This window comes from Zootoca vivipara, chromosome 7 (assembly GCF_965207765.1).
Source record: "Zootoca vivipara chromosome 7, rZooViv2.hap1.1, whole genome shotgun sequence".
In the NCBI taxonomy this organism is placed as follows: domain Eukaryota; kingdom Metazoa; phylum Chordata; class Lepidosauria; order Squamata; family Lacertidae; genus Zootoca; species Zootoca vivipara.
This window is the reverse complement of record NC_142590.1, coordinates 34,406,136-34,433,406: the sequence shown is the minus strand read 5'-3', so window position 1 is coordinate 34,433,406 and position 27,271 is coordinate 34,406,136. Positions and strand designations below refer to the sequence as shown.

At 40.5% G+C, this 27,271-nt stretch overlaps 2 protein-coding genes across 13 annotated transcripts in view; one reads left to right on the top strand and one right to left on the bottom strand.

Moving 5' to 3' along the window:
• The window catches only part of RAVER2 (ribonucleoprotein, PTB binding 2), a 42,704-nt gene extending 31,264 nt beyond the window's left edge, over positions 1-11,440 (top strand). For 6 of the 10 annotated variants that reach the window (XM_035122783.3, XM_060276837.2, XM_060276835.2 and 3 more), the window contains 6 exons: positions 810-1,075; positions 3,084-3,195; positions 5,072-5,223; positions 7,510-7,599; positions 9,126-9,251; positions 9,892-11,440. In XM_035122783.3, coding sequence (XP_034978674.1) covers positions 810-1,075; positions 3,084-3,195; positions 5,072-5,223; positions 7,510-7,599; positions 9,126-9,251; positions 9,892-10,038 — 893 coding nt within the window. In that variant the 3' untranslated portion in view covers positions 10,039-11,440. The remainder of the gene's footprint in view (positions 1-809; positions 1,076-3,083; positions 3,196-5,071; positions 5,224-7,509; positions 7,600-9,125; positions 9,252-9,891) is intronic. The other 4 variants (XM_088673944.1, XM_088673945.1, XM_060276834.2 and 1 more) reach the window with 1 other exon arrangement.
• A 479-nt stretch (positions 11,441-11,919) lies between these two features.
• Positions 11,920-27,271, bottom strand: part of JAK1 (Janus kinase 1) — a 38,937-nt gene continuing 23,585 nt past the window's right edge. For all 3 annotated transcript variants that reach the window (XM_035122781.3, XM_035122782.3, XM_088673943.1), the window contains exons 11-25: positions 27,043-27,232; positions 26,672-26,778; positions 25,747-25,887; positions 24,638-24,725; positions 24,251-24,378; positions 23,817-23,952; positions 22,444-22,595; positions 21,928-22,078; positions 20,976-21,070; positions 19,660-19,852; positions 17,692-17,816; positions 16,678-16,850; positions 15,599-15,716; positions 14,245-14,355; positions 11,920-13,274 (exon numbers count right to left, since the gene is read on the bottom strand). In XM_035122781.3, the coding sequence (XP_034978672.3) occupies positions 13,173-13,274; positions 14,245-14,355; positions 15,599-15,716; positions 16,678-16,850; positions 17,692-17,816; positions 19,660-19,852; positions 20,976-21,070; positions 21,928-22,078; positions 22,444-22,595; positions 23,817-23,952; positions 24,251-24,378; positions 24,638-24,725; positions 25,747-25,887; positions 26,672-26,778; positions 27,043-27,232 (2,010 nt within the window). In that variant the 3' untranslated portion in view covers positions 11,920-13,172. The remainder of the gene's footprint in view (positions 13,275-14,244; positions 14,356-15,598; positions 15,717-16,677; positions 16,851-17,691; positions 17,817-19,659; positions 19,853-20,975; positions 21,071-21,927; positions 22,079-22,443; positions 22,596-23,816; positions 23,953-24,250; positions 24,379-24,637; positions 24,726-25,746; positions 25,888-26,671; positions 26,779-27,042; positions 27,233-27,271) is intronic.

Here is a 27,271-nt window from a genome sequence, read left to right as displayed (position 1 = left end):
GCGTGTCTTCGGGGCATGGGCGTAGCCAGGATTTTTTGGGGGGTGGGGGGCAGGACCATCATGATTGTTCAGTTAAGTATTTCTATTGTTTAAAGTCAGGCATGTCCAACAGGTAGATCGTGATCTACCGGTATATCACTGGACGTCTGTGGTAGATCACTGGTAGATCAGTGGCTGCCCCCAAAGAAGCTAAGAAACTAGCTCGCCTAAAAAACTGGCTTGCCTAAAAAATAACTCAACACCTTTGCCCTGCACCCCTAAAATGACCTGAACCACCCAAAAAAGGGCTTTCCTTCCTAAAAAAAATCAACAACTTTGACCCGAACCCCCCCCCAAAATGGGCCTTACTCCTTCTTAAAAAAAGCTCAACAACTTTGACCTGAACCCCCCAAAAGGGGGTAGATCACTGCCAGTTTTAACACTGTGAGTAGTCTCTTGGAAGTTGGCCACCCCTGTTTTAAGGTATGAAGAGGCGTAGCTTTCTCCTTCACTACAGAAGATTCTTCCTAATGCTTTTTTGCCTAAGGCAGCCTCTTTAATTTTTCTCTGTGACATTTTAAAGCACAAGATCCCCCTTTTCAGTCACTAGCAATGGTTAAGGTGTAAGACCAGTTGTATAAATAGCAAAGTTAGAGACTCTTGTGAGTTTTAATGTATTTCCTTGCCCGCCCCTAGAATTATCTGTTCTGTTGCAATCATTTAAATAGATTTCGCAGTGCTCTTCACATAATAAACAACATGAGCAGGATGTTCTAGTAATTCTTACCTAATATAGCTTCCTTTTTTTCCATTTATGGTTGGCTGCGCAGTATCTAATCGGACTGCAGCTCAAACGCCAGTTGCAACGGGGATTGGCATGCTGCCATTCTTTCCAAATCAGCATGTAGCTGGACAAGCAGTGCCAAGGCAAAACAACACTCAGGACAAGCTGTCAACCGCAGTAGGACTGACAGAAGGCACTGGCTCAGGGTCCCAGGGTTATTTGCAAAGCTTACCAAATGTCGCTGCTGGAGGCCTACGGGCAGGACACCTTAAGCAACAAGGCCAGGCAAAGAGCCCTGATTCAAGCTTAGGGGTAAGAAGTAGAGTACATTATTATTATTATTATTATTATTATTATTATTATTATTATTATTATTTTGGGGGGGGGAGTTTTTAAAACCTTTTTTAAAAGTGATAACTTTGTTTTATTATCATTGTAAACTGGTTCAATTTTTTTTTTTTTTTGCTTCTCTTTACATTCCAAAACATTTGGAAACCAAAGCACGGCTTCTGATTGCTTGTAGGAAGCTCCTGCAGCCAATCAGAAGCCCCATCGGACGTTCAGGCTCCAAAGAATGTTCGCAAACCGGAACACTCATTTCCGTGTTTGCAGCATTTGAGAGCCAAAATGTCTGAGTACCAAGGCGTTCAGGATCCAAACTATGACTGTACAGTATTGCAATTCCATTCAGGTGTTGGTGTTGTTAAATTCCATAGGAAATAACACCTTCATGTAATATTTCCACTACTGTCCATTCTTAATTTCACATGAATTTAAAACCGCTTTTCTTATTCTGAACTTGCAGGAGATGAAACGTTAGTTTTACCCAGCTGAAATTTTATATTTGTAATTATTCCATGCAGGGTTTTATTATGCAGCAGAATCTGATGTATATATAATCAATGTTTCTTTTATGATGTGTAGTATATTATATTTTTAACTAAATGTAATATATAATTTCAAAACAGTGCATTGGGACCAGTGCAGAGATAATGACATGGGCTTTCCAAACTGCAGTTAAGAAGAGTTAGGTCATGATATCAGCCACACTTTACATTGATTGCATTGAATTCCACTGCCTGTATTAACCACAGTGCAACACTGCATTATCACTGCCAGTGGCATTAACTGCAGTTACCTGAAACAGGCTTAAATGAACGAACGAACGAATGCATGAATATGATTCCTGCATTCCAGGAGGTTTGACTAGATGACCCTCAGGGTCTCTTCTGACTCTCCTACAACAACAACATCAAAACCCCCCACAAAATCTTAACCAAGATTTGAAATCTAAATCGCTTTTAGTCATATCCATAGTGTTATGGAGAGGGAAGCGTGTTTATTTTCCTGGGCGAGGAATAAATACAGGGTACTTTGGAAACACATTTTTAACTGGAGCCTTTTTGCATTAACCTAATTTCCATTACAGGTAGGTAGCCGTGTTGGTCTGGGTCGAAGTAAAATAAAAAAATTCCTTCAGTAGCACCTTAAAGACCAACTAAGTTTTTATTTTGGTATGAGCTTTCGTGTGCATGCACACTTCTTCAGATACAGTGAAATAGAAGTCCCCAGGCACTTATGTAGAGAAGGGGTGGGGATGGGGAGGGGAGATCACTCAGAAGGGTGGTGGAAGTGGGTGATTGACTGTAATTTCCATGTAAGTGGTGGTTTGCAAGGCGTCTGCTAGGAGTAAATAGATGTATCTTTTTGCCGTGGTTCTTCCTTTGTCTTTCAAGAAACAATGACTGGAAAGTGAGGAGGAGTCATAGAATTCTTATCCATTCACGCCTTATGCGTACACAACTTATGAAAATTCAGAGTGGGGGCAAGATTCAATATGGCGCCTGTAAATGAAATGCAACTTCCTCTTGCTCCTCTCCCCTGTCCTGCTTACATATGCTCTGGGTGTGTCTCCCAACCCACCAGAGAATGCATAAATGAGGATAATGTAGTGAGGAAGAAAGGAAGGCTTAAATCCCATTTATGGAAGCAGAAGTTCACTGCACAAACAGGATAACACAGCTGAATATCATTATTGGACCCTTTTTTTTGGTTTTGTTTGTTTCTATACCCATTCATCTCTGCACATAGGCACCCACCCCAAACAGCTGGTTGCCATAACACTGATTTACTGTTTCCTGCCTTATATAGAATTATAGAATTGCAGCCTTAATCTCTTCAGCTCTTTGGGTCTATGTTATGAGAAGTAAAATTTCTCTAATAGGATGTTTAATTTCAATATCTGTTCGAAATGTATTCTTTTTTAATGTTGTTCGACTTGTAGTAGAAGTGTCGACATTTTATTCACTTTTTACTTCAGAGTTCTTCAAAAACCCAGACCTCTCTGCTGGGAGAACCTCCCAAGGAAATCCACCTGAGTACCAATCCCTACTTGAACTTGGCAAGTGTGCTGCCTTCAGTCTGTCTTTCAGGTAAACAGGTAACCGGTGCCTCTGAAGGCAACCCTTGGGTTTTCTCAAGAGGGGGAGTGTGGTTACTGTAGTTGTAAATAACACCAGCGACTGCGGTATTTGGTTCAAATTATTTAAACAGAAATGTTTCATTTTAAGAAGATTACCATTAAAAGAAAAAAATGATCAGGTAGACTGGGCCGAGGCTGTTTAGGGCTTTAAAGGTCAGCGAACGAAGAAATAGCCATGAATATGGCTATCCACCTTAACTGGCTATCCTTATGGCTATCCACCTTAACTGGATTTTGCCTTCTTAATTTAACTTCATATGATCAAACTAACTCATCCACAGTCTCAACTAAACTGTGTGTCTCGAACAAGTTGCACATAACAGTCAGTGTCCCACCTATTTAACTCCAAGAAAATGCTGATAACAAAAGCCAAACTTACTACAGTGGTGCCTCACTAGACGAATTTAATTCGTTCCATGGGTCTTTTCTAACGAAAAATTTGTCTAGCGAATCCCATAGGAATGCATTGAATATTTTTTGATTTTTTTTTTTGCCCATAGGAACGCATTAATTGAATTTCAAAGTATTCCTATGGGAAACTGCGATTTGCTAGACGAATTTTTCGCAAAACGAATTCGTCTAGCGAGGCAACCTCCACTAGAAAAAACCTTTCATTAAGCAGGGCATTCGTTAAGCGAGGCACCACTGTACATGTTACGTTGACTTGCCAAGCAGCAGCAGGGCCCACCCACTTTGGATTAGGCCCATGGGTGGGGTGGGGTGGGGGCGCATATCTTAATCCTTTCTGTGCACACCAAAGTCTCCGCTCCATGAGCTGCTATTAGTTGCAAGGGAAAATGTGTGTCTTAATTTAATTCTGCTAGTTTTGCCTCTGCAGCTAATTGCAACTATGCGTGTGTGAGAGTTTCAGAACTGCAATAGGGTAGGGTAGAGTGGGACCACCCTCACTGAATGCCCATAGTCCCAGTTAAGAATGGGAGTCCCCTACAGCTGTTTTTACAGAAAGGAATTACTTGGAAGCACCAAAAACAAAGCTCCAATGTAATATGCATTACCCGTTATGAGACAAACATGGGGGTTTCCATCCTTGTGCAAATGCGCAGAGGTGGGGAGGCATTTATGGTGAGAATTGGCAGTCCTAGTGCTTCTCATATCCCACTGATTGTTCACCACCAATGCTCTATGCCATTTTTAGCTCATTTTCTCCCAGCTAGGTTCCTGGCTGAGGGGAAAACAGCCTCAAGAGAGCATTTGCATGAGCTAATCAGAAGGTGGGGTGCTCCCTACCCCCTGATTCTCCTCTACAAAAAGCCTCCCAGCCTCTGCATTTGATCTGGCCTGGTGCCTTACCATCTGTCTGCCACGCTCCCTAGATATCGGAAGTTGAGGAACTGAGAGTCCCAGGTATAACACTAAGTAAATGACTACAGCCTACCCCTTTTAATCAGAACCTTTTAATCAGGAACCTAGGGCTCCAGGATGATACAGAAGCAGATATAGAAGAGATATAGAAGATATAGAAGGCAGAATAGTAGTGAAAAGATTTACGGTATACAAACTTAAATGCCTGCTCTATCTCTTCCCAAGTGTTGGGAGAGGCTTCCAATCGAGGCCTAGATTCTGATATTAATTAAGAGACAAGTCAATGGTTAGGCAGCAAAATTGCCCTGTTCTGTATTACTGCCAGAATTTCATGGGAACTTACACAGTACTTCGATGAAGAATAAGATCTTCAATCAGGGTGATAACCAAGTGCTCGACATCACTCCTTCCTTTTTCAGTCTAGCTTTAGCTTCTGTTTTAGATGAAGCCTTGTTTTCAATCTTATAGGTCAGGTAAGAATGCTTTTTTTCTTCTTCTTCAAGCAGCAGCAATTGCCAGCAAAGCCAGTAATACTAAGCAGCAGGCCGGACTTGCAAATAACTCACTCGGTGCTGCAGCTGCTCAGGGAACCACAGCGCAACAACCGGTGGAAAGCTATTTCAACTATTCACCACAATATGAGGATTACACACAGGTATGTGGTTTGAATATGGTTTCATTGCAGCTGGTGGCTGTGTGTTTTGTTTGGGCCAGAGTTTGTTATAGAAGCATGACTTAGTTCTAGGCAGATGATCATTTAAGGAGACCCATAAATTATCATGCATTAAAAAGCATCAGACAGTGAGTCAGATTTCTAGCTGGTAAATGTTTTGTATGATGTAAGGGATGGTACATCACAGAGTCATGAACCTTCCTTTGCAGGAAACTGATAAAGTTTAATAAAATGGGTCATGTGTTGGTTTTGAATAGAACATGAAGGGGGAAAGTATAACTATTACCTGTCTGCATTTTGCCACTTTTTAAAGTTCTTGTGAATTTGCTTTCTTCTAAAGTGCCTGGGTCTGCCTTGTGTGTGTTGCTGCTAATTGTGGAAACTGTTGACAGCAGGATTCTGTAGGTCTCTGCTGGCAGACAATCCTGCTGTCAACAGCTTTTCATACATTTAATGGGAGCAGAAACAAATAGCACCATTTAATATGGAAGCACAGCGAGGCAGATGATTCTAAACTGGTGAGGTGCTGCTAATAATGCACCTGGCTCCACATGCAAAGTATGTCCTGTAGACCAGTGTTTCCCAACCTTGTGCCTCCAGCTGTTTTCGGACTACAATTCCCATCATTCCTGACCACTGGTCTTGCTAGCTAGGGATGATGGGAGTTGTAGTCCCAAAACATCTGGAGGCACAAGGTTGGGAAACACTGCTGTAGACCCAGTACAACTCGAGATGGAGCACCAGCACTGTTTTCCATTCAGGAAGTTTCTGACACTGATGAGAAGTAGCTATGGCATGCAGACACACGTGTACAACACTGCTTAAGGCTTGGGGGAAGTTGAGCCAGTTGAGCTACCACAGTAGCTTAGTTTATTGAATCCTGAAAGAGAGAATGAAGAGCATTCGATAATCAGCTGGTTTGCTTAAGTTTCTCACTGGCATTTCTCATAATTTGTTTAATCCATGCTGGAAGTGCTGAACTGTGAATGTTGCTTGGAAAGCCTTCTTTTCCTCTGTGAACATGGGGCTGAATTAGCTTTTACCAGGCCAGCCCCCCCCCCCTCACTGTAGCTACTAGCATAGCAAAACAAATGCTTGTTATCGATTATGCAAGACAGGTTGCAGCAAAACTAACGATTAATTCACCAAATACAGCATTTATAAAAGAAAATGTAATAAAAGAAAAATTTATTCATATAAAAACTGACATAACAAGCAATTCTAAGTAAATTCTACCTTAGCTTGTGATGAATGTTGCTGAACAGATGGCAAGCCTTTGATTTAGTCTTCTGCTTTAACTCAGTTTAACCTGCACAAATTCTAGTTGGCCTTTCATCCTCTTCTTTATTTTTTTTGGATGGTCAGTCAGTATACATAATAGAGGCCAACAGGTCATTAAAAATGGGTCTCATGATAACTTCAGCCGGGTTGGTTTTAAACTAGTCTTGCAAATATTTTCAAAAGCCAGAGTGTAAGTCTGTTCGTGTCACATTAACAACCTAGTAGCTGCATTCTCATTCAAGTGTATAAAGACATTACAACCCGTTAGCCAAGAAGCATTATTTGCTGTAATCCTCAAAGTTATCTTTCAGCCAAGACAGAGGATTTTACATTTGAGAAATATAGATAAGCGCACAAGGGCAGAAACTTGGATGACTGCAACAACAGTTACACTAAGTAAGGTCCTGCTTGTTGTAAGGTCCTCTGAGAACAGGATGCTGGAGTAGATGGGGAGGGAGTTTCTTACGTTTTGAGCTGTTTTCCACAAATTGAAATACTCGTCACATGGACTGTATTGGTTTCTTTCTAAAATAAAGGATGTGCCTAATAGATGGAGCCAATCTATTAATTCTGTGCAAATTAGTGTATAAATTATAGGATTATGATTGTCACAATATCTCAAGACACTGAGTATTAAACATTTTTCAGAACTTCCTGAAAAACCTTTAAGTTATAAACCTGTTAGATATTTTGGGGGGATTAAAGCTGATAAATTGATGAATCAACTAGGTAAGCATATATAAAACCACAAAATATTGCTGAGTGATTTGCTATAGGAAATGAAAGAGAATAAGGAGGAGGGAGCAGATAAAGCACCGCCTTCCTTTTCTCTTGCATTCAGATGGAGCAGATTGATGCAGATTAACAAAAACATGCATATTATTTGTTTTTGCAGAGCTTGTGCTTTTAATGTCTCGTAACGAGCATATTGATCATGGTGCAAAATTGCAGAAGTTGATAAATTAAAAATTGCCTTGTCTTTTGCAGGATTCAGTCCAGCAGTGGTATCAGCAATACGCCCAGGCATACCATACCATCCAAACTAGGGTAGGGGAATTAGAAAATGGTGGCTCAGAGGTAAGTGGATGACAATTCAGTACGCTTAACCAGCAGCCTATGTCAAGGTTGTCGGTAAACAAGGCTAGATTTTGAAATTCAACCAAAATGACAGATTGCGGTACATAGCTACGCAGTGGCGGTGGTGGCTACTCTAGAGTAACGACTCCTCACAGCTCTGCATTTTATCCTTTTATTGGTGCAGTCTATTTACAGTGTTTAAACAGTGCTATATACATGTTGTCAGTACATGTTGTCAGTCCAGTGCAGAACCTCCGAATGGAGATTCCCGCGTCTTTCTCCAGCAAAGTAGCCTGGGGATACTAAATCTCCGCCCCCGGCGCTTCTTACGCAATTCCGGGGTCGCTGGGATCGGTCTTCGTCCCGCGGTTTCCCTGCTTCCCCATTCCTTTCCCAAGCGGCATCGTGGCTCGGCTACCCTGCCTGAGCCCTGGCTTCTGCTTCCTGATTCCCCGCTCGAAACATCCCCCTCCCCACTCCCACTTGCACTGGGCGAAGAGCTCGTGTTCAAGATGGGAGGGGGCTGTCTATAGCTTCTGTCCCTCACAATAGCACTTCTTATAATTTTCTCCCTGAAGTTCTTTCAGTAAGCATATTTCAGAATCCTAAGGACACCTTGTGTGCCATGAAGTAACCAAACACTATTTGAATAATATTTGAATAATGAAGTAACCAAACACTATTTGAATAATTACTTTTTTCTTTGCAAACTTGAGCTTATCCTTCTTAAAAGGGGGGGGAGGCTAGGCAGTGCGAATAATAGAATGCTGAATTTCCCTTTTTGCAGGATTCTTTTTACAAATGAAAATTATCCAGGGTATTTATAGGATAGGTATTTGTCAGTAGTAGAAACATTCCTTTAACGGAATGTGGGGCATTCCTCTAATGTTCATGTTCTGCATTTATAATTGCCTGAGTTTTCCTTGACTGATCTGGGCACAGGAAATCAAGAAAATTGTTCATTGTGCTCTAGCAAAATCTTAACACCATTGTCAAAACGCCTGTAATTTTCGGGGAGCATTTTAACAAGGTGATGTAGCAAAGGTTACAGCATCTGAAAAACAGAAAGAACTGGTTTTCATTGGTGTTTAGGGTAAAACATCTCCCAAATTTGGTACTGACCATGTTTCTGGCCCAGATGTCTTGAGAAAAAACTATGCTCTCTCCAAATAGTAAAGGGAGATTCTCAGAGATACTTTGCCTTTTAGAAACTTATACTACTTTTGAATACAGGCAACAACAGATTTGTGTGTGTCCAATTGAGGTGTGACTGCACATGTGCACATCGCAGAGACCCAGAAGTGGCCGAAAAAAACCGGCAAAGTCGAATGGGCTTATGCGCCCCTCTGCTGTCATACGTCATGACGTGGAGTGCAATCCCTGCGCAAATTGGGGGTTGCCTGCACATTGATACTCTCCTCTTTCTGTCACAGAATTTATGATTCGTTTCTCCCGGAAATATGTCTCTGTTTCTGTTCAATGGCCAGCAACCATAGCGTTTCCCTTTCTCTGTTTTCTCCATGTAGGAATCTGATAATGGAGTGTATGGGGACTTCAGTAGCTACTTGCAAGTCATGCCGTCGTATTACGCTACAACCCAAGGGTCCTTCCATCCAGGCATTTTGCCACTTGCGCCTCAAAACCCACTGAAGGTAAGAGGAAAGAGTTGGAACGCTTATTCCTGAAGCAGCCGATAAATTACACTACACATCTGTGATGGATAGCCTTTCAGCATTCTCATGTATTTTTAAATAGTATGCAAATGAGAAATTTCGTTAGGTACAGCTTTCCAAACTCCTGCAACAGTGTGCCTTGACAAAATGCAGTGGATGAGTAGGATGAAAGTGCAATAAATAAATGAGCTAGAATTCCTTCACATATATATATATGAAATGTCATATTTTTATATTATATATAGAGAGTGTGTGTGTGTGTGTGAAGCAGAGAGACCAATTTGGAAAAGTTCTGCATACTAGTCTGTTTCTCTATTGGCACCTATAGGTTGCTACATGTTGTGCTGCCACCTAGTGTTCAGAAAACACATAATGCAGCTTAAGAATTTGTCAGGGCTGCTCTACAAAGCCATTTGACTTCATTTTTTTGCTACTGAAAAACATTCCAAGTAGCCTTATGGTTTGTCCTAGTCCATTTATTTTATTTTATTTTCGTAACTAGATCTAGTGTTGGTCATCCTTAGAGAGCAGTATAGTTTGCTTATAGAAAGGATAATTCAGTATTCTTTTAAATAACTGCACACACATTGCTGTAATAATGGATTTTTATGATGTTTAGATGACACCAATAAGAAATGAAAAGCGGGGCTCTTCATACCTCATCACCACTCCAGAAGATGGCCCAGTGGAATATGTTGGTCAGCAAACTCAGGGCTCGGGAGTACATTATGCAGAATTGTATCTTAAAAGAAAACGTGTTTATTAAGACCAGCATCTTGCTTGGAGTCAAAGCCACATTCATGTCGTCCTTACCTTTCACTTTTAATATGTATTGTAGATATTGGAGAACCAATCTATGTAGTTTCTCTGAGTAAATTTGTGTGTGGGGCGCTACTAATGGCAGGTACCCTCCAGACTAGTTTCTATGCATTGAGTGACAATTAAGTTATTTCTTAAGCTCTTAAAGAAATGGCAGCTTTGCCCCTTGAGAATGTCTCTTGAAGCAATAAAATAACAGTGAGAGGAAATGTTCTTGCTGGAAAAGTTGCAGTGGTAGTCTTAAAGAAACAATTGTGCTGGGTTTTTCCTTCTTGTTCTTCAAAGATTTAGATTCTTGGCTGCAAAGTTAAATCCTGATAGCAATATTCCTTTATTGGCTTTAATGGGGCTTGCATATTGGATTACAGCCCAGACAATGGTTAGGTTGAGTATAATCGTTGCAGTGCAGTCTAGTCAAAGTAGGCAAATCTTTTCTGGATTAAAAATAAAATAGCAGTTGTAGCTGCTAAAGTAGAAGTATGCTAGGAAGATACCAATGCACCTCATTAAAATAAATGATTGCTGGCAGTACCAAGTGTGCATGACAAAATTTCCATGAAGAGGACTGATACTAGCTTTGCATTTATAGTCTTAGGCTTTTAGGTCTATTTCTTGTTAATCTGTTTCTTTGGGGGGGGGGGAATTATGTGAATTTCCATTTAGTATCCAGTGTAACTGAATGCATTGTTATCTTACTGACTTGCATTTAGTTTAAGGCTCTATCTGCTCCACACCCTATTTCTATACTACAGTACTCTTGATTAATCACTGCCACCTTGGAAATTCTTCAGTATCTTTTATTGCACTTTATAACCACGGCAATTATTTGTGTTCACTGGAACTGGGTGGAATGTGGTGTATTCATGCTATATGCTGGCTCTTAATTTATTTCTAACTCAGATTCACAGAAAGCTTCTTTCCTGTTCTTTGGAATATGTTTGAAATAACCAGTAGAGCTGCCATTTTCCATAGTAACCCCAATTTGTAGGTTTTTGTCTCTGAAGTAAGATTTAAAACAGACAAGGCCCAGCATTAGCAATGGTCAAATCTGCAGTGGGAGGTTATGAAGAAATGCACACCAATGAGGGCAGCATAGCTTGTCTGCCGTGAAGAGAGATCAAGGTAAGCCTGATTGAAATCCAGTCAAATTTGAAGTTAGGTGCAAATTTAAAGTTTCTTGATTAGGAGGCTGTTATATAAAACTAATTTAGATTATTCAGAAGTAACAGAACGTCATAGCGAGATTTTTCTTCTCTGTGTTTAGTTATTATTCACATTGAATGTATCTTTTCTGAGCAATCAATTTCTCTGTAAATAAATTGGCATGGCAAGCTACACTGAAGTATAAACTGGCGTGGCTTATTGTGTGCTCCTGAAGGTACATTGTGAAGGCCTGTGGTGAAGCTGTCATTTTATTTGACATGGCTTATAGCAGCATATCAGCAGACCTACCTTTCTGAAAACTTGATTTGTTGAGTCAGTTGAATATTTGTAACCCTAGCGCATGACAACTCTTTTCTTGAAAAGTCAGTGTTCCCCAAAGTGTATGTGTTGTAAACATGACTGGAGGTTATATTGCTGCAACCTCCAGGCACCATAGGTACCCCTCACCTTTGATCTAGAAGCGCTGCTCTATTTAATTCATGTTTAATCTATCTGCAGAGTAAGGGCCCAGATTTCCACAGCAGCAAACTGGTTAGTACCAGTGAGGTTATAGCTGGCTCTGTGATTCTCCAACAGTTTGACTTCACCCTTGGAGGTGCAGTCAAGACAAGACAGCCAACACCCCTTGAGAAATGTTGTCTCAGCTACGAATGAAGGCAATGCATTAATATTGATAAAATCTTTATTTATTTATTTTATAAAGAATAACAAAGTGCGTACAGTGGGGGGGAAACAGGCAGTATTTGCAAGAGGGTTCTTACTTGATAGCATTTCTAATTTGATACACATTACATTATTGCAAATTCTGAATAATTCCTGAAAAGCAGTATCTGACTTTAGGAAAAGACTAGTCTTCCATCTGTTAAGACAAGCAAATTCACAGAGTAAGGCAATGCATGCATTCTGGCCCCAGAACTTGTACATGGCTCTCTCTTTGTTGCAGAACATAGTGAATCCTTTTATAGCAAGTGCACAATGCAGGAATAATGTACATCCATCCCCCTACTCCAGGTTGGCATATTGTTATCTCTTCATTTACAGAGTACGCATTAAAATCCATGCACCATTCAGCCTCACTGGAGAAATTATGTCTTCAAAACTCACTATTCTGCTTAATTGTCACTTGCAATCAGTTACCCAATAAAAACACCAAATGTTGTCACGCTTCAGTGGCGTTTCCCCTGACATTATTTTTGCACCCCTAAGATTATAGAGTTTTCCTTTTAAAAGAGAAGGAATATATGAGGACTGACTTCTGTGATGTAGAAATTTTGGACTAGATCAGAATGCTCCAGGACAAAGTGCCAATGGTGTCTGGATTTTAATGAATATATGCTAAAAAGCCAATGCTACAAATATATATCAAGAGGGAGAAAAAATGCTTTTGCGAGTTGATGCCAGTTGAAAAAGTAGCTTAGGATGTGTGGCAAAGAAAGACCCTTTGGCTGTAGGACAAAACTGGTGTTGGAGTCCAACCAATATTATCTAGCACACCACCTTAATATTCATTTTTGAATGCTGTCGGGAACATTCTATCTGCCATGATTAACATTTTGCACTGTAATGACAGCCACTATACTGCTTGGAAATCATCTTTTGCTCTCTAATACAACATGAGTCAAATTTTGTATAGGCACATATCACTTAGCAGTAGCCTTAAAAGATTTTTTTCCACCCTGAAAAGTACTTGGCCCAGCAGCTGAGATATCCTCCTACAGGTAGACCCTGTTGGCACAGATATATAACACTGGCAAAATGCTCAGCAGTGTTCTCTGCTGCTGGGCCTGATTTATCACTCACGTGTTGGCTACTCAAGCAGAAAAACCCTTTTCAGACACAACATTACCAAAGTACAAAATTACACTAGGTAATAAAAAGGCCTTATACACTTTTCAAAACAAGTATAAAATGCATGAATTACATTTTTTTAATAAGTGCTTCAAATCCTTGAATCAGATTGTGAAAGGTTGTCCGCTCACCTGGGTCTTGAACCCAACACTTCCCCATCAGTTGGTTAACCTAGTAAATTGAAAAGGGTAGGTTATGGCTTACACATCGAAATTGCCCCTATTATTAAAGAAATAAGATTCAGACATTTAAGCTTGTGTCTACATATACAAAGTTGCTCAATTATCAAGAGTTTTGGTTACAATAGCAGAAATAGCCAATGATACAACAAGCTTTAACTATGGTATCAGTAAAGCTCACATATTATGAGGGAGGCACTCCAGGCTGAAGAATCGCCACATTCAACACTCTAATGAAAGGATGGAAAACAAATACGTATGCCAGATCCAGGGACTGGCATTCCCCCCATCCCATATTATGGGCTTTAGATCCTGTCATTCCAAAGCTTGCCTCAATTCACTCCTACCTAACAAGCCCTTTCTACCACCCGCAGGAGCACTGCCGGCCATGGAGGTATCTGCAACCATAAGGAAGCTTCTAGCGGTGAACCTCCTCTGCCTGCAGAGAGAGGGGGTACATAGCATCCTATGGCTCCTGGGGTGCCTTCCTACAGACAAACAGGTTGTGCCCATAATACTTGCTGCTTTTGTTGTAATCTCTGCAATAAAATCCTACAAAATACAAGTATGATTCAGTTAAGAAAAAATGTACAGGGGCTAGTCTTTATATTTATATTCAGTCTGTCTTTCCTGACAAAAAAATTCAACGTAGATAACAAAAAAATACGGGAATAGGTCAGTAGATCCAATGGGAGAGCACCTACAAAATCAGCCTTTGAGAGCTTCTGCATAGCCCTGACTGACAGTATAAAAGATGTGAATGAAAATAGGATGGCATTTCCAGGGGCAGTTGAAAGTTTGTTTTTTTTTTTAAAAAAAGCTAAAAACAAAATATCATCTATCCCAACTGTGAGAGAACTGTGATTAAAAGAGGTTTTTTTCCTGTGAAAGCTCATAAACATCAAGCTGATTGGAATGTGCCCAACACAAAAGACGATGCATAATAATTCTTAATGCCTTACCTCTGGTGGGCAATTTTTAGGACATGGCAAACGTTTGCCTTCTCCCAATACCCGCACAAGCCGTGTCACTGTCATCTGGCCTTGAGTTGGTCCAATCATATTCAGGAATTCCTGTAAGTTAAGAAAACCCACGTTTAATCTCATTTCTCTATTAGTAAAAGGGTACAGCTGTGCTGGGTGCAAGAGTCAAGGGAGAGGGTAGGAGTGGTGCCTGCTTGATGACAAGGGCCCAAAGGTAGGTAGCAGAACCTTGGTCTACTGGCATGGAGGTGGGTGAAGAGAGGTAACGATGGGGGGAATAGTTGGGATATGTATGCATGCACAGCTGCCATTCCGAAGACCAGCAATGGTGGGTTGTACATAGGTAGAAGGGGATGGAGCAATGGCACTGGGGCAGAGAGTTACGGTGAATGGAATGCAAACAAAAGCAAGCAAGTCAGCTTTGCTGAAGAGACCAATGTGGATTACAGAAACCTGGGGAGATTGAAGCTGGCAGAACCCAGGCTTCAGTTTATTGAATGAACCCCTCCTTCCCTCTTTGTTGACCTGTTGTGTCTAGTTAACCAAGGATTGGGACACCGAAACTCTTAGGAACAGTTTCACAACTTTGCAAAGGATGAACCCCTAAAAGTGAAATTTCCCAAAATTTTGTGTTTGTGTGTGTTACATCTTTGTCTCATGAGACAAAAATGAGAAGAAAGTTTCCTTCTCCAGGTCAAGTTCAGCACTACTTTAAAGTACAGGAAGCCTGTGCTTGGAGTGGCACCCAAAGAGAAATTTAAGAATTTGCCAACTGGTAACCCAATTTTATAATGATTATATCCAGTCCTTTTTTCAGGGGGTACTTAAGGGTATACACTACTGGCACCTCTTTAAGTGTGGCACTTACTGTAACAACATGGTGAGTACTGGCACCTATTTGTCTCCCCCCCCCCAAAAAAAGCACTGGCTATATATCAAATTGCTTTCTTAAGATCCTTAAACAACTTAGAAGTAGTAATGGTTCTCCTGAATGGTTCTCCTGTGAACATAAATAACTAGTTTCAAACAGAAATCATGGGACCAGCTATATATAAAGTATGATCATTTTCATCAAATAAAAGGTCTATGTTCATCCTTTCATTTCATCCCAACTTAAGCTTAGGAGCTTGGGGGTGGGTGGGAATTGTTTTCAGACAGTGAACAACATTCCCCTAAATGCAGTGTTATCCATGTATGCACACACTAACTGCCCTGAAATCTGGGACTTTTAAAGATTAAGTAGGAGAAAGACCCTTAAAGCACTTACACACACTTTACTCTTATTTTGGAAGAAAGCATATGGGAAAGAACTTTTCCTTTCACAGCTACTTACTGCCATTGGGCTGCACGCAGGATCACAATAGGTCAGTAGCTCATAGAGGGTCACTCCAAAAGACCAAACGTCTGAAGCAATGTAGAATTTGCTCTGCAGTAAGCATTCGGGAGCATACCTGTAACCATATAAAGCTTTCATTTACTTTTGGTAGAACTGCGGCAAAAAGCCATAACTCACTTTGCATCATTAAATAGTGGTGTTGCCGTCGCAACAGAAACTACTAAGATGACTCCATATTCTTCACACAAAAGTTATGCATCAACTGAACAAACAGGAAAGAAACAAATATTGAAATAATTAAAGGTAAGAGAAGATTGTAAAGAGAAACAAATATCAAAGTAAGGACTAATCTACACTGGTCAGTTAAAACATTATAAATGTGTTATAAAAATGTGACACCAGAGGGCACTGTAGAGCAGCAAGCCATCTTCAATGTAAAATTGCATTGAGAGCTTATACAACTTTTTAAATAGTGTTTTCCAGATCAATATAGATCCAGCCTATGTCTGTTTTCAGGCAAAGACAACTACAAGCCACTTTATAGTTTTGCAAGTAATTCTTATACCTAACCACAAATGTAAGCATAAAATGCATCAATAAATAATATGTACCTGTCAGACTGCTCTTGAACTAGAAAATGCAATACAGTGGTACCTCGGTTTATGAACACAATTGGTCCCGGAGGTCTGTTCATAAACTGAAGCGAACTTTCCCATTGAAAGTAATGGAAAGTGGATTAATCTGTTCCAGACGGTCCGCGGAGTACTTAAACAGAAGCGTTCATAAACTGAAGCGAACTTTCCCATTGAAAGTAATGGAAAGTGGATTAATCCGTTCCAGATGGGTCCGCGGCGTTCATAAACCGAAAATTCATAAACCGAGGTTCCACTGTACAAGAACCCTTTCTTATGGTCAAGTGATCAATATCAAGTTAAAACTTCCCATTACTTATTGAGAACACCTGCCATGAGGATAATCCATAGTGGCACACAGTGCAGTTTCAGCTAAAAATATTATCTCTTGCAGCAAAAACTTGCTACGTTGTCACTACATATATATATCTCTCTCTTCCTTACCAGAACACAGGGCTGTCTTTTTCATCATTGACTTTGTAATATTCCTTATCCGTCTCAATTGCTTTGGTTAGGCCGAAGTCCCCAATCTTCACTCTCTGTTCATTTTCAACTAGAACATTCCTTGCGGCTAAGTCTCGATGAACATACTGTTGAGATCCCAAGTAGTCCATTCCCTGATGGTTGAAGACACACAAAATTTCAAGTATTGTTTCATTCCCTTGCAATTAATTGCCTTCTACCTCAAGCACCTCTAACAATTTTCTTTAGAATTTGTACACCTAATTCTTCTGTTTGGTAAGCTTTTCAGTGCTCATGGTCTGAACCTCCTAAAGAACCAGCTAGAGTTTTGGAACTAAAGCACATGGCAGTGTGAATAATCCCTAGGCCTTTTTACTTTTTCTAAAAAGTCCTCTCTTTTTCTGCTGCTGCTTGGTTACATAATTTAGCCAGAGAGAAAATCAGCAACAAAGCTCACTTTAATACAAGGCTGTATTACCATTTTCAACATCATTTTCAACTGTCATGAATGAAATCGTTCACCTCATAAAACATGGGGCACATTAAAGGTAAGAAACTGGGAGCAGAGTGGTTTGGTATCAGGTTGTATGAAGAACCAGCCACACACACCTTAAAACTCCTTAAACCCCGAAGTCAGATTCAGGGGACCTGTATCTTGCCACTCTCCTCCCTCCACCCCCTTGATGACCACACACTTGCCTTTTAAGCAACCTCTAAATACTTTTTGCATTTATTCAAGCTGCTTATGGCTACTGTCCCATTAGCTTTTATTAGCTTTATTGCTCAGTTGGTTTGTTGTTGCATTTTTATTGTAACTGAAGGGCTTGCCTTAACTGGGATGGAAATGTTAAATCATTTTTTCCAAAAAGCTAACAAGCCTCCCCCCAAATTCATGCATTATGATTTTAAACAGATATTTCAATTCTGAACACATGAATAAAAATTAAACATCAAGACACCTACTGCTACAACTAGATATTAAAATATGTACATTACCTTGCAGATTTGTACAGCGTATTTCAATTGCTGTTTCAGACCGATTTTATTCTTGTTCAGCGGAAGATATTCCTTTAGGCTTCCAGAAGGAAGAAACTCCATGATCAGCTTAATTCCATTTCCACCTTTGATCAAGAAAGCCAAAATTATCTCAAGCAATTTTCAGAGTCAAAGCCCTTGACCACATTATTATTATATTATTAGAATTTATATACTGCCCTATACCTGGGGGTCTCAGGGCGGTCAAGTATTACTTTTAAGTATTTTCCTTGGTCCATTTCATCCAGTGTTTTCCTAACACCTTTCCATCCCTCCTAATATCTTTCCATTCCAAGGAAAAGAATGATTCACAACGACTGGAAAAGAAGGTCAGTGGCTGTTTGTCCATTTCCCCAGCTGCCATAACCAGGGGATGTAACACGTAACATGCATAATTAATATGTCCAGAGAAAATTGTGGCTACTAGGTACACATTTACTGTGTGTTTCCAGACATGAAGCTGCCTTCCATATATATGCAATGGAACTAAATTTCCCCTTCAATTTCTGAAGATGGGAGACCTACTATTACTTTCTGAGTGTAAGAACTAACGGTTGCAGAAACAAAACAAGGTTTTGAAACCCATGAAACACTTAGGCTGATATCCAACACAGTGCTTCTGCTAACATTCTTCCTGTGTGGGCCCCCAAATCTGTTCTGGGGTTTTCCCCAGGCTCCTAGAGCAGATTTGGGGAGGAAGCATGGGCTACACAGAGCAAGGAGAAAGAAAAGAGGGAAATCCTGTGCTAGCAGGAAGGACTGTGCTAGCCACCATGTATCTATACCACCATGAAGTAATTACTTTTAGGTTCTACCATATGCACAAAAAAGGACAGACGGGATTGGGATGTCCAGGTATAAAGCTTTAGAATGCGTTATGTAAAGGTTTGTTTTTATTTTAAAAAAAGGCATTTTATAAAAATAAATTTTCATGTAGATGAATTCATGACACTACAGTTATCACTATGCAGAGTAAAGGGCTCCAGATCTTGCATCTCTCGGCTCCCCCATCCCAACACACAGGCAACCGCTGTGACTATGACCCTTCCAGGGAAAGCTGTGAGGGGAGGGGCCAGAAGATGAGCAACCAAGATGGCTTCCTCACCAGCTCTGAGGCAAGAAGAGGGTGCTTTCCTTGCTACAGAGTATGTGCCTTCCCCTCACCCTACCTGCCACTGGATAAGTGTTGCATAAAAAAATGTTTATTCCAGGCATTGCAAGGCAACTAAGTGTTGCACTCCACATACATACAAATGCAATACCCAGAGAGGCTTCAATCTTTTCACACAGTTGATAACTATTTCCAAGAAGCAATTCAGAAGCTACTGATCAAAAACAGCACTTTTAGTTACAGTTAGCCACAGCACTGAATTCTGGAGCTGAAACTGTTAAGAAACTCGAGTTCCGACAGTCCAAGACTCCCAATAAAGTTCAAGCTCATTTTGTTATGGCCCTGGTGCCAACACCGTTTTCTTAAAAAGTACAAAACAGCAACAGCTCTGGAAAGAATTAAGCTCCTAAATGCTGCCGTAGCAACAGCCCAGGCCAAGACCCCGAGAAAGTGAAAATTCAGGTGCCTTAGGATAATGCTGTGACCATCAGTGCCAGCCCTCATAATCACCACTGCTTTAATTTAATTTAAGAGAACAGTGAAAAGGTGCAGTAGGGAGAATTATAATTGAAATAGGACCTAATTTTTTATTATCTTTTCCTTTTCAAAAATCTGTTGCAGAGTCCTGGATAGAGATGGAAAATTAGGCTTGCTCATCACTAGTTATGTCACAATGTTTTCAATGGGATTAAGGCAGAAGTGTATTGTATTGCTAGAATTTAGTAATTGGTCTCTTCCTAAAGATGTCTTGGGGAGAGAGAGATAATTTAAAAGCAAACAGGAGAACTGAAAACGTTTTCAGAACTTCCAAGACTTACCATCTTCGGTGCAGATGCCTTTGTATTTTACGATGTTTTCATGATAAAGCTTCCTCAGGATTTCAATTTCTTTCTTTAGCTCAGCAATATGGTTCCCACCACAGTCCGGTTTCAGTGACTTTACTGCCACTTGTTCTCCAGTATTATCACCTTCTGGATCGTACCTGCAGAGTTCAACTTTTCCAAAATGGCCCTAATTTCAAAAAGGAAATAAAAAAACCATGGTCAGCCACCACACACTTGCTTTGCAAAAGAAAGAGAAAGAGAAAGAGAAAACGTAGCAGGTACTTCACCTAGGAAAATGTTTCAATGATACCCAGTGATAGCCTGCATTTGCCACCACTGCAATAACAAACGGGGTGACCTCCACTATTCAGAAGTTCCACAGAAGAAAAATGAATAGGAACCAAATCCCTGCTAGGTTTCCTTTACAGACATCTGCTTCTGGCTTTATTGCTTAGTGGATCTGTGGTTCTTGGTACAATCACTTAACTCTTATGGACCAAAAACCACCCCATGCTGGGCGCTTCTGGGTATCTGCTTCAGTCCCTCTTTGCAATACCAGAACATATCTACTGAACACACAAAAGCAGGGGTGGCTAAGCTGTAGCCCTCCAGGTGGCGTTGGGACTATGTTGGATGGCGCAGATGGGAGTTGTGGCCTTCCAGATGGTGTTATTTAGCTACCACGGATGTCAAGCAATAAACAGAATGTCTATAAAATGTGTGTGAGGTGCTTTCTCTCACTGAAGTGTTCGCTACAAGTAAAACGGGGGCCTGGAACTTACACCAAGGGAGGTGGGAGCTATGGCATATCTCTACTCAGAAACCTTGCCCTTTGCACTCTGTGCTGCTTTTGGAGCCCTATGCATATTTACTTCTGTCAGAAGGGAATATTCCACACTTCACTTGCTCTATACAGTGGCGGAGCTTCATGCTCCAGCACCGGGGAGGGGGGCAGAGAGCAGGCAGGGGTGTGGCACACATCCTGGTGGCGTGGCAGGGGGCAGCCAGGATGGCACCCTACCGGGGTCGTGCTGCCGGGGGTGGTGCACTCCCCCCGCCCCCCTCTTCCTCCACCAGTGGCTCTATAAACATTACCCTGCATAGAGAAATAGGCTGACTTAATACAGTATTCCCATCTCTGAAAACAATAGAAGAAACACAATGCTGAATGACCACAATAAAAATACAAGCCATCTATGTTTCAGCACACTATGACTACAGGTGCGAAAGGGAAATAAGAACACCTTGTACAGCACCTCAGTGCCAAATCTTCAAAATATACTGAGCAGCAGCAATAGAAGTAAACATACCTCGCCTAAGTCACGAATGCGCTTCAAGAAGCGTTTCTCAAAAATGGTCGGGTCAATCTCCGCATTAGGCTTCTTCTCAGAGACGATATCAGGATCTGACACAGATGAGAATATTAGTGTGGTACAAATGAATACTTTTACCCTTTAAATTTTCCAATATATTTTGTTGAATGTTCTGTCAAACTGCAGATTTCTAACATTTGTGTATCTTCCTCTAAATCATTGGCCCCAGTGAAAATCTTCCCAGAAGATGGACAATTGCTTTACAAATGGAGTTAAACTGGCAAAGGGAAGCTGACAATATCTGAGGGCAGGGATTAGCTTGCAGAGTAAACCTTGTAGTCCAGGCATCCCCAAACTTCGGCCCTCCAGATGTTTTGGACTACAATTCCTATCTTCCCCGACCACTGGTCCTGTTAGCTAGGGATCATGGGAGTTGTAGGCCAAAACATCTGGAGGGCCGCAGTTTGGGGGTGCCTGTTGTAGTCTTATTCCTAGCAGAGAGCCAACCATACACCAAGGCAAGCAGAATCATAGCACAAGGTGTGGGCAAGAAGACTACACACAACCTCTCAGTGTATACTAAGGGCTATGGGAGGGGTATTAACACTGGCAAAATTATCACTAATACACAGGAACCGATGGTGAGGCAGAGCTTGACAGCTCTACTCTTACGTCACCCTGGATGCTTCCATAACTACTGTTAATACAAACAATATTCCATGGCAACTACAATCCAAAACAGTGTCGGGTTGCAGATTTTAATATATAGAGCTATCTTGGTAACTATCTTACTTTCTGAACAGCAAATCCCTTCTGTGCCTGCGGGGGACTATATATGGCTTTCTATACTGCCATCAAGATGTTTGCAAATTCATTGATGTTAATGTATCCCACAGAGCAAAGAAAATAAAACTGACAATGAAGAGGGGAAATAAGCAAAATAAATTACTTTGTTCTTCTAGCTTGTTGATGTCTCGCATGATTGCTCTGAAGAATGGTCTCTGGCTGGGGTCATAGTGCATGCACTGCTTCATCAGGTCAGCTAGCTCCTTGCAGGATGGGACTGGAAGTGTGAAATGCCCTTCATAAAACCTCTCCTTCTGCAAGAGTGGATGGGAGACACCTGTGTTATTCATAGAGCTAGGAAACATGCCTTCTTTCACCACCCCCACCCAAGTTTCAAAAGAGGCTGCCTTCCAGCAGGAAAAATCATTTTGTAGGGGAGCTCTTAGCAGTGGACTGAGGTTTTGCAAAACCAGAACCCCACTGGGGTTTAATTAGGCTACTCAGAACGTGGCTTCTGTTTGTAAAACTCTTGCACTCTACGAAAAGGTTATTCGGCTCTGACATCTCCACTTGCTACAAGCTTTCTACAAGAGAACTAAAAATGTATTTCCACAAAAGGCGAAATATATTAAGAAAGGGATATCTTAACGCCGCCTTGCCGCCACCACCCAGGCCTTACCTCTGCTAATGTCTTGTCTTTAAGTGGCACTTCTCCATTGTAGCAAATCTCCCACAGCGTTGTACCAAAACTCCATTTATCAGCAGCCACAGTTAATTTTTTTGAGTCTTCTACACATTCTGGTGCAAGCCAAGGGATGCGCTCAACACATTCTGGGAGGAAGCACACAAAAAAAGGAGTGAAAACCGTTTTGAAGCGATTTGTGGTATTGGTTGCTTAAATACATGTTCCTTTTTAAACTACTTTTTTTGGGGGGGGAGTGTACATTAAGGAGACTTGTTTTTAACATAAGCACAGAACTATTGATAGAAATAGCCACTCCTATAGAGAAAATACATGGAAGGAAATAATCTGGAAGCAGTTATGGAATGGGTGTGGGTTCAAACCCCACATTGAGCAAAAAAAGAACCCCAGCATTGCAGAGGGTTGAACTACATGGCCCATGTGGTCTCTTCCAAACTACAATTCTATGTATCTGCCATATTTCAGCTGTGCGAGCAACCTTTAAGTACCTAAGTCACTTGAAGATTCATTTCTTGCCCACTTGTTTCTAGGGAGAAACTTGCTAAATCTTCTTGTTTTTTACTTTTCTAGTATTTAGGGGATCTTGATCTATATACGGACATCAAATTTCAGCTTTTAAGCTAATGTGTGAACGGTTTGCCCATTTTGAGGTATCCTTTGAGTGCCCTATATTGCAGGAAGGGTGTATAAATATCACATTTTCTTCATCCCCCCCCCAGTCATTTTGGCCCCTTGGACCCATGTATGCCAAATTTCAGGGCTGCACATAAGAGTTATTCCAACACTTTTTAAAAACACAAACAACTTCAAAGCTGGCTTCATATCATGGGCTAGTCAATTGCTTCAGAATCCTAGTTTCTATTGTTCAATAGCACTGAACAAAATGAAAAATTATAGTTAACTGGCTTGTCTGTTTGCTCACACAAAAGGAGGAACAAAGTACTGCAAGCAGAGAGTCGAAACATAGATATGAGCATGTAAATGCAACCAGTGTGCAATTAAGTTATAGCATTCAGTACCATGCTGTGGAAAAATTAGTCCTTCTAATATTAACCCAATTCTAATATTAAGGGCAATTCAACTGTGGATGGACCGACTCCCTTTGGAGGTGGAGGACTCTGCTTCCCTGGAGGTTTTTAAGCAGAGGTTGGATGGCCATCTGTCATGGATGCTTTAGTTGAGATATGGACAATGCCAGCTATTCTCAGTGCATCTCTTTGGAAAATTAGTGCCAACATACCCTAGACATACACACTGATACACAAATACAGATGCATGATACAGGTAATGATACAAGTAAGGTTTTTTTCCTTTACAATTCTGATGAAAACTATTTTCTAAAAGAATACCTTTTCTAGACAACACTGTTATTGGAATTCCTGGGTCACTCAGTTTTATGAAAGGTCCATATTCATTGTCAATTCCTTCCCTTGCCAAGAGTATATTTTTTGTGCAAACATTTCCGTGAACTAGATCTTTATCCTCCTGCATTTATAAGAGAATGTCATAAAATTGGCATGTTAAGACGATGGCATCCAAATGCACTGAAAATGTTTTTGAATAATCTGAAAAACGTGCTTAGAACAACAGTTCACGAAACACTACTGAAGTTCATTCACAGAAGGCAAGCTTCCCCCTGCCCCACCTTTCCAATCACTTCAAGACTGATTGAGCCTATGTGTGCATAACAGGCTTATCAGAAAGCATAGCCAATGCAAATTGCATTTTGTGATATGGAAGACTTAAAGAAAAATGCTATCAGTAGATAACATCTGGGACTTACCAGGTAGCTCAATGCACTTGCCAATTGCTTTGCTACTTTGAATTTCCAAGGAGTAGTGAGCAGATCGCTCTTGCGGTGCATGAAGAGATCCAGAGGTCCAAATTCAACAAACTCTTCTACCATAATGTCTGCAACAAACACAGGAAAAACAAAGTAGTGGTGTAGGAAGAGCACAGATACTTCAATCTCTTTAATGCATTTTTAATTGAGGGGGAAATTGCAAGAAAGGCATATTTCAGGCAGGTTTAATTTAGAAGCATATGCATCACCAGAATGATTTTTTTAAATTTAAATTGAGAGAGAGAGAGAGATGGAGATGTAATTTTAAGATGAGGAATTCAACTACCACTTCATTTTGAAAAGCAGTACTCAAAAGATTTCACTTACTTTCCACATCACGGACACAAACTCCATGAAGGAGGACGATGTGTTTGTGGGAGATCTGCCTCATCATGCTTGCAGTCTCAAAAAAGGCCTATCACACACACACAGGGTGACAATGCAGAGATTTTAGATCAACAAAACTATGAAAGGAAGAAGCAACAGTAAAAGTCTAGAGACAGCCAGTGTCTAAACAATAACCAAGTTCAGTGATGCGCATATGTTTAAACTACTGCTTGAATTTGTTATTATCCATGAGCAAAATTCCCCTCACCAATTACAATAGCCCAGGTAACAGGCTTTATGTAATGTTCTGCAGCCACAGAAAGATCCTGGAGTGATTCATGTGGCTGCAACGTGTCAGACAGAAACATAGGTTTGCCAGTTTCTAATGACTTATAAAGGGAAGCAGTCTGCTGCATTTCTAAAGCTCCAGTGATGTGCCGTCCAAGAAGCACTTGCTGGTCTGCACCATTATAGGAGCAGTATCTTAAGATGCAGCACCTGTTTCTACCCTATAATGACACGCAGGAAATGAGAAACCCCTATGCAACACACATCTTCCCCTCTAGGCAAGAAAGATTGATTTCCTGATAAAATATGTCAATTACTAACTGGGAACATGAGGCAGATCTTTCACATACGAAGAGACTAGTTTCGGTTCAATGAATACCTTTAATAAATCGGTATTTTATCTCTTCCCAAGTGGAAATATGCATTGATGTAGCCTCAGAAACATTTGTATGAACTCCCGTCCAGGTTATAAACCGTAATTTCAAATGGGGTTGACAATCGTTTACAGTGGTCCCTCGACTTACAAATGACTCGACATCCGTAGGTTTCGACTTACGGACGGGACAAATGGCTGCACCCTTACGAATTTTTCTACATCCGGACGGAAACCGTTGGCAGCTTTAAATGTGGTTTCCTCAACTTACAAATTTTTCCAAAAAAATTTTCCTATTGGAAGCTGCGTTTCAACTTACGAACTGTGCATTCGGAACGGATTAAGTTTGTAAGTCGATGGACCACTGTATATTTATTGTCTTGCATTCCAGACTGCCTATAAAAACTTAGCAGCAGTGACACCAGCCATTTCATAAAGTGAAACATACCAGAGAAAAGTGCCTGTGACTGGGGTCCAAGACTTTCAGGAGAACCTTCATCGCTTTTTCAGACTGATAGCCCTCATCTTCCTTATACCTAAGGACCCCAGAGTAAATCTGTGTTCTTGTTCCTCTTCCAAGGTGTTCACCCTAAAGTATAGTTTAAATCCAACAGTTAGAAATTGTGCCATACTTATCCATTGGCTTTAGTATAGCAAGGACCATCACATCACTTTGGGTTTTCATTATCAAGAGGTATATTAATTGTACTATACTCATTTGATAGATAAGATGCTAGAGATCAGTCTTCTGCATTGATATCAAATGAGTCCAATGTGAATTGGATATAATTAGAATTTCGCCTAATGGCTTCTTTTTAAAACTAACAAGATATGAATGCAATTATTTTGAAATCCTAAAAAGTAATTCCAGTTGGGTTGCTATCTTTTCTTCAGACAGCAAGTCAGTTTGATGGGACAGCTTTGATAATAGTCATTTGTACTCAGATGAATTCTGGAGTCACAAGATTGGTCTGCAAATTGTAGTAAAGTTACTCTATATATACCCATGCTTTACAGAATCATGTGTGGTATGCATTTCTTATTAAGGAAGTCTTCCTCTATACAACAAACTGATCTGAGTAACCTTTCACCTAATAACAGCTCACTCTCCAAAAATAGATTAGAACATCCTTTTTGCAACAGATTAATAGCAGTGCATACAATAACTTGCAGGATTTTAAGAAGGCAGAGATTAACCTTTTTGTTACCACAGAAACATGAAGGTGCATTGTTATCTGAACATTTACAACTGATTTCAACAGAGGTTGGGATAAGGTGATCAGTGTTTTCCTCCATTTTCTTAGACACTGGTATTAAGATTTATCAACGAGTAACAAGAAAGCATAAAATGTTTAAATGTCATGATCGCTTACTTGTATTATTTCTTCTTTAAGGATTCGGTGGAAGCTCAGCTGCCCCAACGGGCAGATTGGCTGCCATTCTAGGGATTTCTTTGTCGCCACCAGCAAATTGGAGATTTCTGGAAATACAAAAAACCATTCACTAAGAGACTTCAAATAGATTTTCCACTTCATGCGATGTTTCCAGAACAGTGGCAATTAGCCAGCACTGGGGCATTACTGTAGTAGGTAAAAATATATGCTGAACATACTCTTAAAACACAGAAAGCTTAGATGAGATACGGACTTTTTCTATGAGAAACACAAGTTGAAGTTAAAAGATTTTCTGTGAGAAGTATACTTCTGTAAATAGCTTTACAGAAAGACCACCTTAAGGACTCTACCTCTTGGCTTTGGCTGACAACACTTCTTTAGTGTGAAGACTATATTGTCTGTCCTAAGCATCTGTCCTTTTAAATGGTCCATCAACTCCTTCAGAGATAGAAATAACCTATCAGATCCATGTAAACGACATCCATCTTTGGTCATTTCAATCTGGAAGTTCTTGTACTGCTTTGCAGGGTTCAGCATTTGCTGTGAGGAAGGAATGGAGATAGAATAAATTATCATCAA